At 38.2% G+C, this 12,683-nt stretch overlaps 1 protein-coding gene across 2 annotated transcripts in view; it reads right to left on the bottom strand.

The window, feature by feature from the left end:
• The window catches only part of QSER1 (glutamine and serine rich 1), a 29,433-nt gene extending 17,274 nt beyond the window's left edge, over nucleotides 1–12,159 (bottom strand). The window contains exons 1-4 of one of the 2 annotated variants that reach the window (XM_014949271.1): nucleotides 12,051–12,159; nucleotides 10,596–10,760; nucleotides 3,541–7,242; nucleotides 39–334 (exon numbers count right to left, since the gene is read on the bottom strand). In XM_014949271.1, coding sequence (XP_014804757.1) covers nucleotides 39–334; nucleotides 3,541–7,242; nucleotides 10,596–10,734 — 4,137 coding nt within the window. In that variant the 5' untranslated portion in view covers nucleotides 10,735–10,760; nucleotides 12,051–12,159. The remainder of the gene's footprint in view (nucleotides 1–38; nucleotides 335–3,540; nucleotides 7,243–10,595; nucleotides 10,761–12,050) is intronic. The other variant, XM_014949272.1, reaches the window with a different exon arrangement.
• Nucleotides 12,160–12,683: the final 524 nt, after the last annotated feature.

The following is a 12,683-nucleotide window of genomic DNA, read 5'->3' as shown; positions in this document are numbered from 1 at the left end:
GATTTTTTTCCACCCTCCCCAGCAAGTATTCAAATTACCTTTAGTGTCTCTATATCTTCAATCTTCACTACAAATTCATCACGTTCTCTGTACATGCCCTCTCCTCCACTGTCCGTGTTCTCCTCATCAGTACATCCTTCTATTGCAACAGTTGCCTGTATTTTTGCCAGTTGTTCTGAAGTCACAGCATCCTGTTGAGTTACTTTTAAGGCGTCAGCTGGATTCATTTTCTCCTGCACGTTGACCACAGGAGCAGTTGTCTGTGGAGATTCCTGCTTTATTACAGCAGTAGTGGCAGCAGCAGCAGCAGTAACAACTGCCATTTTGTCAGCTTCTGAAGAAAAAACCCAAATTTTACTTAAACAAATTACCAAGAATTAGCAACGTAAAATGGGAGCTAGATTTACTTTTTTTTCTTTCCTGTTACAAAATAAACACATCCATTCTAGAAAAAACACCTATTCCAGGAGTTAAAACAGAAGCATTACCTTGGCCACAGCTAAACCTTAAACAAAACCAAAATATTGTAGCTAGTATGTCTCTGTTTGTATTAAACTGCTGCACATATTAGGATCTAGAAATTACGAAGGTGAATGCTTTAGAAAACAATTTGATAGTTACAGACATAATCAACAGGAAATACTGTTGCACTTTGTGTGAATAAGCAACTATGACTGTAAAGGTAATAGGTAAAGTCTTTTTAAACTGGATTAAGGAAAGGGAAATACACATGAAATATGAAAATATTTGCTGTATGACTTTTGGGCATTTATAAATTATATCCTGTAATAACATAACTGGAATTTCCAGATTAAAACTTTGGCAATATCCTAATAATTTTTAATATTAGCAGAGGTGAACATGAGAACTGATTATTGAAACAAAGAAGGGAAAGAACATTCTTCTCCTCAATGTCCCAGAGCCAAAGGAAACTGCCACCTTTCAAAATTACTGTTCTTTCCCAACCGAAAAAAAAAATTAGAATCCTTTTTAGGTATTACTTTATACTCTCATACATATTAGGTTTAACACTTATTTACTATCTAAACAAAATCAAGTTATATTAGTAATTATGCTATAGCTAATATCACTTAGGAAACTAACTTCAAACTGGAGAAGATACGCATTTTACAGTTTTGTTACAATCACTGTTATTTGTTGTTTTTTACTTCTTGTTATTTGTTGACCTTTTAACTTGAAAAAAATAGAAAAAAGATAACTTGACATATTTTAACAAAATTATCCAAAACAAATTATTTAAATATTAAATTAATGTGTTGATACGAAAGCTATATGCCAGATACATGACAACTCATTAAATGAATTCAGCAAAATTGCTAAGCTATGAAATATGTTCTTCTGGCTATATCATATCCCATTATTGCAAATATGTTGTATTTCTTTGTTCCGTGAAAGCTATGACAGATGTACACATGGCATTATTAGTTCCCCACGTACATTTACACATTCTTCAGAACAGCAGGTAACTGTACACACATTACTTAATACTACCAACAAAAGACTGTGTTTTAGTATTTGTCTTTCCATACTTATGCACAAAAACAGACAGAAGAAGGAATTACTAGAAAAATATGCAAAATAACAGCAAGTAGGAAAGAAGTCATCTACCTCTAAGCATACTAAGCATCTCGTATGATGTGCACAAGTAGGAAAGAAGTCATCTACCTCTAAGCTCCTCGTATGATGTACCGCCTCATATACAACAGAACAGAAAGGTGAATTCAAGGAGTCATTGGTATAAATGTTTCAACCTTAGTAATATTAAAGAAGATACAATAATACTGTAAAATACATCACTGCAAATAAAACCTTAATGGAAATGCCCCTATATTAAAAAACTTCTGAAATATTTCTGTAGGAAGTTGTGCACAGAACGTGGCTTACTAAAGCCCAAAAACTTCAGCAAGAGGCTCAAACATGGCATTGTCCACATTTTGGCTTTCTGGGGGAAAAAAGGGTCACTGCTTTCTGGTTTAAAATACGTATTCAACTGAAAGAAACATGAGGAACTTCACCTTCTGTAAAAGACTTTCCAAATGCGTGAACTCAACAGAATTTAATAGAAATATCCACAGAAAAAAACAGAACAGTAATTAGGATGAGGTATTGTTTAGTATATCATGTATTCTATAACCTTTTTCTGGTATTTTAGGTCTGATTATTACAATTAAAGTTCAATTGTGCTATGTATTTTTCAGTAAATCATGTCACCTCTAAAGAAAAATATTCTCCCTCCCTCCTTCAATCTAAAAAGAAAAAAAATTATCTATTTTGTTAAGAACCAGCCTATAGTTCATGGGTCCTGAGAGAGTTTAAGAAATGTTTCATTTTCTCCCTGTGATTATTTTGGAAGGCAATCCTATTTCTCTTGAATTAGTACAGTTTTGTGATTGGCTGGAGAGGTTTTAATTGCTTACCAGAGAAAGCAAACTTTACTGAAAAGGTCCATCTAGGCAACAATATTGCTGTACAGTGAAAATACTTCAAAACAAAGCAGCAGCAGTTAAAAGCTATGAACACCGACATAAACCAAGGGAAAATTAAAAGTATGTGGAAAACTAATTGCTGCTCAGTGATGGGTGGTTGCTGCTTGCCCCTCCCTGCCCAAAACAATTCTGTTCCTTTGTTAACAGTGTATCAACATGAAGCTACAACACATACAAGCCATTACTCTTGGCTAACATGGCTGAAATCAAAGGCAAATGACTCCCATCTTGCCCAAGACCAGCCAAACCTGTGCACTGTTTAACAGTGAAAAAATTGTTTTCATTGACACATTCTGTGCAACTATCATTACAGAACGTGCACATTTAATTCCCCCTACGTTAACAGTGTATCAACATGAAGCTACAACACATACAAGCCATTACTCTTGGCTAACATGGCTGAAATCAAAGGCAAATGACTCCCATCTTGCCCAAGACCAGCCAAACCTGTGCACTGTTTAACAGTGAAAAAATTGTTTTCATAAACACATTCTGTGCAACTATCATCACAGAACGTGCACGTTTAACTCCACCTAGGAAGAACTTAACCTCTGTTGATGGCAATTATTAATATGTTCTCTTAATAAAATTTAAAAAAAAAAAAAAAAAAAAAAAGCTTTAAAACCTCTGACACGTCAAATCTTTTTAAAAAAAAAAAAAAAAAAAGCTTTACAACCTCTGACATAATGGTTTGTTGAGGTTTCCAGATGAAAAACACATTTAGCATTCTAAGCCAGAGAAGAGAGAACAGACACATTACTCCAATTCTGGGCTAAAATAACTTTTCAGCATTAGAAGAGTCCTAAGTAAGTAGCATGAAAAAGTTTATCTACATATTTTCCAACTGCGGAAAGCACTAGTTTCATTCATAGTCAACACACCTTTTGAAGAGAACTCTTAATTATGGCTGTGATTAAAACCAAAACCAATCAAAGCCTTTACCTGAACCGAAGACAGCTAAACCTATTTTTTATCTTTTTCCATCAGCTACACAAATCTCCTTCAACATATGCACTTGTAGTAACTGCTTTACCTGATTTGTTCTTTCTGTCAGATGTATCATCCAGGGCGGACAATGCAGTGGAGATGCTCTTCTGAAGATCATGGTTACCCCCCACAGAATCATCTTCATCAGAAGAAAACGAAGGCAACGTTTCTAAATTTTTCTTGAGTTCTTCATCAACTTTTTTGGTTGGACTTTCTCCACTAACCTCAGCAGCTACAGGTGCTGGTGCTGCTGCTGGCTGAGGCTTTGCAGAGGGCTGGAGGCAAGGGGCACGAACTATTTGGGTAACCGGTCGCCTAGTCCTGTTTGGCATCCGCACAGCCGGAGCTGAGAACTGTTGCCTAGGCCCAGACTTTAAAAAGTCTAAAAAAGATGCGATAAATCCTGTTTTGACTTCAGGTTGCTTTTCTTCAACTTCTTTAATTTTTTGCCTCATTCTTTCCTGATGCTGGTAAGTATCGTAACAACTTTCAGAAACAGGAGAAGAGTATGTCAAACATGAGTCATTTCCTCTTGAATTTTGTCGTTTACACTGCCCACTTCTTTTAACCTGTTTCTGAATTGCACTGTCATCTTCTGCAGCATTTTTGTTTTGGCTTTTTCCTTTGCTTTTTTTCTTCTGAGGGTTCCCTTGAGTTAAATCTTGGCATTCTTCTTCAGTCCTACTAATGGTTCCATCTCCACTTTGGGGCACAGACAGTGGCTGCAATGGACCCTTTGACTGGTTACCTGCTACTGTACCATCATCACCACCCATATTAAAATCATTCTCTGAAGCAGCACTTTCTTCACTTAGACTCTTACCGCTTGAAACAAACTCTGTGTCTCTTGCATTCAGTGTACCATCAGCAGCAACATCATTATCTTCTTCAGATTCATGACTAATGCTAGATTGTTTCTTAACTGGAACAGAACCTTGCTCTTGCTCCTCTTGACTAGGGCCAAGGGTGGGAGAGGTTATTCTCGTTGGTACATTTTGATCAGGTGTTTCAATGTGTTGTTGATCAAGGTTCACAGTTTTTGACTGTATTGTTGACACCGGTGTAAGATTTATAGTAATTTGGCCTCCATTCAGAGAAATATTACTTATGCTTGCTGGCTTTCCAACTACTGTAGGTGAGGCACTGAAACCAGAAGACACGTGTCTTACATCCATCGATCGGAACTGTGTTTTAGACTCCTCATTGTTTTCAACAGGCTGGATTTCCTCTTCGTTAGAAGCTGATTTGGCAAAGTCAGATGGTGCCACTCCACAGGCTGCTGCTGCTAAGATGTCATCTACGTTGGATAATATATTCCTTTCATCACTGAGAAGTATAGATTCTGGGAAACATATTGAACTAAGAGAAACAAACTGATTTTTTGAATCGTGTTGATTTGTCTGAGTAAAATGATCTTTTGTCAAATGTTGCTGTAGTGGCTTTGAGGGCTCAGAAATGTCCATCTTCATTACTTCTGAATTCTGAGTATGAAGCTGTTGCTGAGAATGACCCCCATTGCTTTGAATGATATGACCATCCATCTGGAGGAACGGATGTGTTACCTGTTGAGGACTCTGTATTCTTTGCACTTGCGGTGATGCTTTTGCTTGTCCCAAACCTGACTGCAGTATTGACTGATGAAGAATCTGCAAGTCGCAGGCCGACTCCAGAAGTACCTGTGCACTGGGCAAACACAGCTGATGACCATGTCTTAAAGCATGAGGTTGAACCTGCGATGGTGTACTAATGACTTGGCCTTGCTGTTCTTGAGCTTTACTTTCATGTACCTTATGCATAAGAGGATGTTGCTGGTTTAGTTCTTTAGCACTCACAGTTACTTGCGTCGTTTGCATTAAATTAGCTGTCTTTTTTATATCATGGCTTAGGCTAGTGATATGGCCGATATGTTGGGAAAGCTGTTCCACAGAATTGACCATTCTTTCATCTTTTTTTGTTCCTTGAAGAGTAAGTCCAACAACTTGATCTTCAAGACGAGAGTTACTTCTGATTACGCTTTGAGAGTATCTGTCATCTGCTTTTGAGACCCTGTAGGAGGCATCCTGAGCGTTGATCTCCTCATCGGTTAGCCTTTGAGTGGAAGATTCAAGAGTAGCTTGCTGTTGCAACGCCTGCATATCCTGCATCGACAATTCCTCCTCTTGTTTTGAGGAGGCATACAAATTGGAGTCAGACTTCCTTTTCACATACGACTTTGTTTCCGAGGGAGGCCTGTTGTTCTGCAGTGTCTGTGAATGAGCTGGTGATGCAAAAGGAGGAGACTGGACAGATGGCAAAAACTTTTGAGACTGCGGGGAGGAGGATTCTTGTGACTGAGAGTTCTGAGAAGAATGTAAAGAAATATAGCTCTGATTAGGACTCGAGGCTGGAAGAGTTTGTATCCGAGGAGAGGCATTAAAGGAAAGAGAAGGCGATGTTAATGGTAAAGACTGCCCTGAAGAATAGCTTTCTGAAGGACTAACAGCTGATAGAACTTGTGATTGAGATGAAAAACTAACTTGGGATTGGCTAACTGGAGATAAACCCTGAGAGTGACTAGAAGAATAGCTCTGAGATTGGCTGACTGAAGAATGTTCCCTCGTTTGCCCAGAGTAGTTCTCATTTGGAACCGAAGTCAATACCTGTTCCTCTGAGGAGTAACTTAAACTTTGACTATCAGAAGTAATAGTTTGCGATTGCCCAGAAAAAGTCAACGTTTTATACAGGGAGGGCAGCTTCTCAACCTTGCTGGAAGAGAAATCCTGTGAGTGACTGACAGGCGCCACGTTCTGAGCCTGGGACGAAACGTAGTTTTGGGATTGGCTGACCGACAAGAGGCTGGGGAGCTGTGCTGTAGAATAGATCTGTGCTTGGCCTGTAATGACAGAACTCTGGTTTTGTGCAGTTTTGGCATAGCTTTGTGTCTGCACAGTGGGAGCTACACTTTGAGGTTTGGGGGTCTTTGTTGACCTTGGAGGCTGCTTCACGGAGCAGTTTTTCACTTTTGCTGTAGAAGCAGATGGAAAACCAGGTGATGGAATTGCAGATGTGTACGACTGAGCGAGTTCCACTGTGACTTGAGAAGTCTTCTGCTGTGGTCCTCCATTGCTCACCTGAGTAACATCTCCAACCGGGCTGCAGGATAATGCTGAGTGCCTAGATGTATCCTGAAAATTAACTCCACTTGTACTCGTTAAATAGCTGTGTAAGGAATGCTGTGAAACAGTCAGTTGAGCCTGAACAGACTGAGTACTTGAAGGCCGCTGATGGTGTTTAATAACACTACATTCTCGCTGAAGTGCTCGATCGATAGAAGCGGTGGAACCAGTGAAGACAGATGTGCTATATGCCTGAGAAACCTGCTGAGCTCCTCCAAGGGTTGAAGGCAACAAACTAAACTGAGGTTGCAAAAGATGGGGTGCAGATTCTTGAGCAGAACGGTACGTTGATGACTGAGGTGGTATACTGGTACTTAAAACAGAACTGCCCAGACGTTCAAACGTCAAAGCAGTTGGAACAGTGCTTTGTGATGTTTTAATCTGTAGCAAAGGATCATGGGTACTTAAGAGACCGTTTGACGTAGCGCTGAAAGTAGTATCTTGAAGGGTAAGAGAAGGGGTAGTAGCAAAGTTTCTACTGCTGAAAGTGTTGGGATGCTGATATGCTGATAAAGCAGATGTTGGTGGAAATGTTCCAGAGGTTGGCAAAGCTCCAGTAACAAACAGTTCTGTGGCTGTTGAGGAATGCATACCTGGAAAAAACAAAAATAAAACAAGAAAGGAAAAAGAGAACAAGGGAGCTTTACAAGTCACAATACTCTGCATTTCTATAATTAATTTAAATTTAAGATCTTACAGCATTTACAAATACAACCTTCTTTAGAAGCACCACCACCCTTTTCAACAAAAACATAAAAAGGGAGGCACTTATCGTGGGTAATTTTCAAACTGGAAGTGCAGGTTTTTTTAAGAATTCCAAATTCTATATCTAAGTGAATTGCATAGGGAAAAAACTCATATCCTTAAGATATAAACTGTGGATAAAAAAATTGTACAATATTAGTTCTGTTTTGAAACTGAAGGTTCGTTATTGACTTTTTTATCAGTTTAAAAATAAGTTCATAGTAAAGGACAACTGATCAAAAGTCCAGGACACCTTTAATATACAGTAAAAAGGCAAAATTACACCATAGTGATTGTAATACATATACAGTTAAAGTAGCAATCCAATCTCCTGCATTTACCCTCACCAATACTTTTATAACTCACTTTATGTGAAACACTTCACAGCTGAACACTGAAATAGCTAATGGCCTATGCACTTTGTAATATGTTTTTAAAAGGAGGGCTTTGACTTTTAATACAAAGAATAAATGATTTGTATGCTTTCTAAAGTAAAATACTGGAGTCCCAAATACCCATAGACAGCACTACCTGCAGAGTGAAACAGCAACTCTCCAACTGAAAGGTATAATATTACTTATTTGCATCCAGATACTGGTATGACATCCTGGCTTAAACAAGATTTCTCAACAGAATATACCACTCCAACTGAAACAGGAGTGTGAAATTCCCTTGCAAGCTTTGGAGCTTACAGCAGTGATCCATATCATTCAGTGCTTTTCACCTTGTAACTTGTAGGTGCTGGTGACCTTTGTGTATTACTTCTAAAGTAGGAAGGAAAGTGAAACAAGCAAGTTTATTCTCAGAGAGGCTTAAATTTCTTGTAAAGGAACCTGCAAAGGAATCAATTTCCACTGGGAAATCTATAAGGGTATACAAATCAGAAAAAATTAAAATGACTGGTACAATTTGACCTTTTTCAGTTCTTGTCTGATAGTTGAACAGCTTAAGAATAAACAAAAAAACCCTCTCAGTAAATAAAGCTTGTTTTGAGACAAATACTTTAGTTTAAAAAAAAAATCCATTTTCTTTTTAAAATATATGAATCCTCTTAAACTGATTGCAACTTAATCACACAATTGCTTTGGAAGTTTCAGATGGAGCTGCAAAAGAAAGTCTTTGTTTCTCCCTTTCAGTTCAAGACAAACTGATATGAAGAGACGTGATACTGAGGGAATGCCAAGGTATTTTTCTGGAGTCAACAATAAGGTCTTTCTGAGTAAGAAAGCATAAGCAGTGTTTTAATGCTTTGGGTTTTTTCCTATTCTAAAAATCTGTAACATCATGTACAACTGGGTTCTCTTTTACTGATCCCTACCACTAACACAGAGGTAGGGGCATCCAGAAGCATCAAAGGAGGGCAAGAATTTATACCTATTTTAACTGCAGGTGTTCTTTTCTCATCTAATACGTGTTTTTCCCTTCTCTTCCATAAATTAAAGCCCTTCCTACTACACAGCTAATTTCTGAAATCAGACAAGAGCCACTCACAGAAGCACTACTGTGGCAGAACTGCTGTGGTTTATATTTTACTTTTGTAGAGGAGCAGACAAAAGGTATGGCAAAGGTAGTAAAAGTTGTGCACACTGACAGCCCTCACTACCCTAAGAAATTGGACCACTGAGAATACATCCCACTTATCAAAGGAAGACTTGGTAGGACAATATAACAAACACACTGCTCCTCTCCCCCGCCCCCTTTCCCAGTCAGCATTTGCATGGTTTAGAGAAACACCCAAAATATAAAAAAACCTTCTAAAGAAAATTCACCCTGAAGAGCAAAGGGCACTTGTTTTCCCTCATCAAAAAAGTCTGTAGAAGACAAAGCTCTCTAAAGACACTTGGGAGGATTGCGGGACACAGAAAAGCAGCAAAAGTATTAAAGGACAACAGAAAGCTCAGAGAACTGGTAATATTGAAAATGGGCTTACTGATGAGTTCTTAGTAATGAGTACTGAGAAGTCTCTCAATCACTGGTATCAACATCAAACCCGACCCACAGCATGTCTCCCCATTCTTCACAATTCACTGTTAGGCAGGCTGCAATGGAGAAAATGCTAGGACGAAGAGAAAAAAAGATTTCTTCCCAGCTGACAATCTGATGTGAGGATGGGTCAATCACAACTCTAAACACCACTGATTTATATTAAGATTTTTAACAGACTAGCAGTGTTTGTCTTCATCTGTGCTCCCACACATCTGCTTTTGTCCATGGTGTATAAAAAGCCACATTCTCTCCTAAACTTTTTGAGTAGCTCTTCACAGAATGCAGCTGCACCTCATACTTAACACACCAAATGCAAACTGTCAACAAAAGGACTGTTCACCTCTTCCTACCTTACGCCTCCTCCCCAAAATCAGAACCAGTGATCATACAGCTGCACAGATCATCTTGCTGATACAGTGGAAAAAACAATCCCACCAAAGGAAGAAAAAAAACCAAACCAACAAACCACCCAAACGTTTTCTGTCAGATCAGTGAATAGATCTGATTCACTGCACAGCTGCATAATCACCACAAATGATTTAGCACAACTTGAAGCTACCCTCGGATGCAGCAGCAACACTTCTCTTGGTGTGGCTGTCTACAGCAAGCTCAAAATATGCAAAGTTTCCCACTCTGCACAGACGGCTTGACAGATGGAGGAGGTTTATAGAAGGCAGTCAGTCTGCCAAAAAAGACAGCATGTTTGTTTATTTGTAAATAGATCACTTATTTTTATGTGACATGCACCTCAGACCCTCTTTTTGAGAACACCTTGCTCATTACTTTTCTGTACGAAGGGGCTAAAGTTATCTATAGACTTTTAGTAGAAATATCACAGAAGAAGAACTATGACAAGGAACAGAGTTTGAGAATGAAAGATCTGCTAGGGCATACAGGTAATCTACCTGAATATGCTTATGGTGTTAGTAAGACTAATTCCACACAAATTTGGAGAATAAATTTGACTCATTGGACAAAATCATATCCTATACATCTAAATTCCTTCTAAACAATTAGAACTTCTGCTTATTTAATTCTTCTCTAATACAATTCTTCTGCTAATGTAATTTCATTGATTTTGAGATTTTTAAATACTGAGACAGAAAAGAGGTAGAAGATACGTAGCCTTTTCAGCTGACAGGATATTTTTGTTTCAAATTCTCTCAAACATTCAATATAATCATGACAAAATTTTATTTTAAGATAAATTTTTCACCTGTCTGCCAGGAAGGAGCCCTGAATTGTGGTAAAAGGGTAGATCCTGAAGAGACTGCTTGAGCGGTACGAGACTCAATAGCAGAGAGAAAATTCATAACTGAAGAAGTTTCCTTAGTGTTGCTACCAGCACTGTGCATACAGGTATCAAATATTCCTGAAAGACCTAGATGAGGATGGGGGGAAATGAAACAAAACAAACAGACAATTCAGATGAACTTGTAAGAAGCTCAATCAAATCACAAGGATATACATTCACAGTTAACTAAAAATAACCTATGAAACATTAGTGATATTATTAAAGTACATTGATTTTTTCAGTGTTTAACTGTTTTAGTGTTGCAACTGTAAATTGGAACTTGAGTACACATTTTAAAATCTATTATTAAATTTATGTTAAACATGATGCTTACAAACAATATTTAAGTCAACTAATAAAATTCTCCCTTCATCTGAAGACTCGCTGTTCCACTCTTTACATGAACATTTATAATCCCTTCTTAAATGGGCTCAACTTCTCTGTATCAATCTTTTTCCACTTTGGGCAGCTTGTAGCAGTTTGGACTTTTCTGTAGGACTAGCACAAGAAAAGCTGTTTTGGCTGCATTCCCCGTTTCAACAAACACCCGCGTGCGTTCCCTGTTGCTCACACCTTTCAGTGGCTGAGGGAATGGGAATAGATGGGAACACTGGAGACATCCAGAGTTTTGAGTAACTGAGATTATGGCAAGACTGCAGGGTCTGCACCCTGAAATGTTCTCTGCAGCTCTGACCCTCCATCAGCCTGATTGAGGACCTGGCCATGAGACTGTAGATTCCAGCCAGCACATGAGCTCAAGTATTTTTCCTCAGAAACTGAGTTGCAAAGCAAGCATGAAGAGGTCATGCCCTGTCTTCTTCTGACATGGAAACAGGATAGCATCAGAATCACAGACAGATCCTGATGCAGATGTAACATCGCCAAACTCACTACTATATTTAAAATAATTTTTAACTTCCCCTAGCACTATGTCTTATTTTGCACATGTAAGTACCAGCAACAGGGTGTTCCAACTTGCATTAGTTTTTCTATTGGCTTTAGTCTAAAAGAATTGGCACGATTTCTGCAGCTGGCATTGAGGCATACCTAATGTTTGGCCCTTATGCATAGGCCAAACCTTGAAAAGCTGTATTTTAAAGAATAAATGCAGTTTCCTTAAGAACCAACAATAAGTTACTGAGCATAACCCCCCCTTATATTTTCCTTTTGACTTAAAACATTTTGATAAAAGCTAACAACTGCCTGTTAGCTTTCTACTACAAACTCAGCTTTTCTAATATGACAAGCTCCCTCTGAATTCATTATTATTCATGAATTATTCATTATAGAATTCATCAACTTGAATCTAAAATATGTAATAGTTTGGGGGTTTTTCTTTAGCTATTTAAGCTGTAATCTCACGACATGAACAGTTACCAGTAGGATGGTGTGTAGTAGAGTATCCAGAAAGCTGATGAGAAGCTGTGTATGTCTGTCTGTGAAGAAGATCTGTTTCTGAATGCGATGAATGTCCTCCTCCATAGCTTAAACTAAGGAAGAAATTAAACATTATTAACAAAAACATACAGCTATAGATACAAAGTACAACTATGAAATCTCAACCATAAGCTAAAAAGTTGGAGAAATATAAGAGAACATAAGCCCAAGATCTGACAGATGCGGTTGTGCTAGGAAATCACTAAAAATGTTAAGCAGACAAAAAAGTACTACAAAACCCAATGAGCCAAAGAGCAGGGGGGAACCTTACAAAAATCAAAGTTCATCATGAAAAAGTCTACAAAGGACTGGGTCAGAAAGACAGAGGTCTTCCTAGTTCAACTGTAAGAAATACTGGATGGACGCTTTTTGTAATGATTTACTGATGGGAAGTCTGCAAAGCAGATGACTACAAATACATGCCCGATTTAACAATTCAATTTCTGATTCCATTAAAACTTACAGGACCACATTTCATACTGGCATGATTAGGAAGCTGTGGGAAGCAATGGGGTTTTTTTAAGATTTTGCTAATTTTGGTACGATTCTAACAAAATTGACAGTGAGAGCACT

The sequence above is a fragment of the Calidris pugnax genome, unplaced genomic scaffold (assembly GCF_001431845.1).
Source record: "Calidris pugnax isolate Ruff unplaced genomic scaffold, ASM143184v1 scaffold177, whole genome shotgun sequence".
Taxonomy (NCBI): domain Eukaryota; kingdom Metazoa; phylum Chordata; class Aves; order Charadriiformes; family Scolopacidae; genus Calidris; species Calidris pugnax.
The sequence above is the reverse complement of the archived record's forward strand: the minus strand, read 5'-3'. Positions and strand labels throughout refer to the sequence as shown.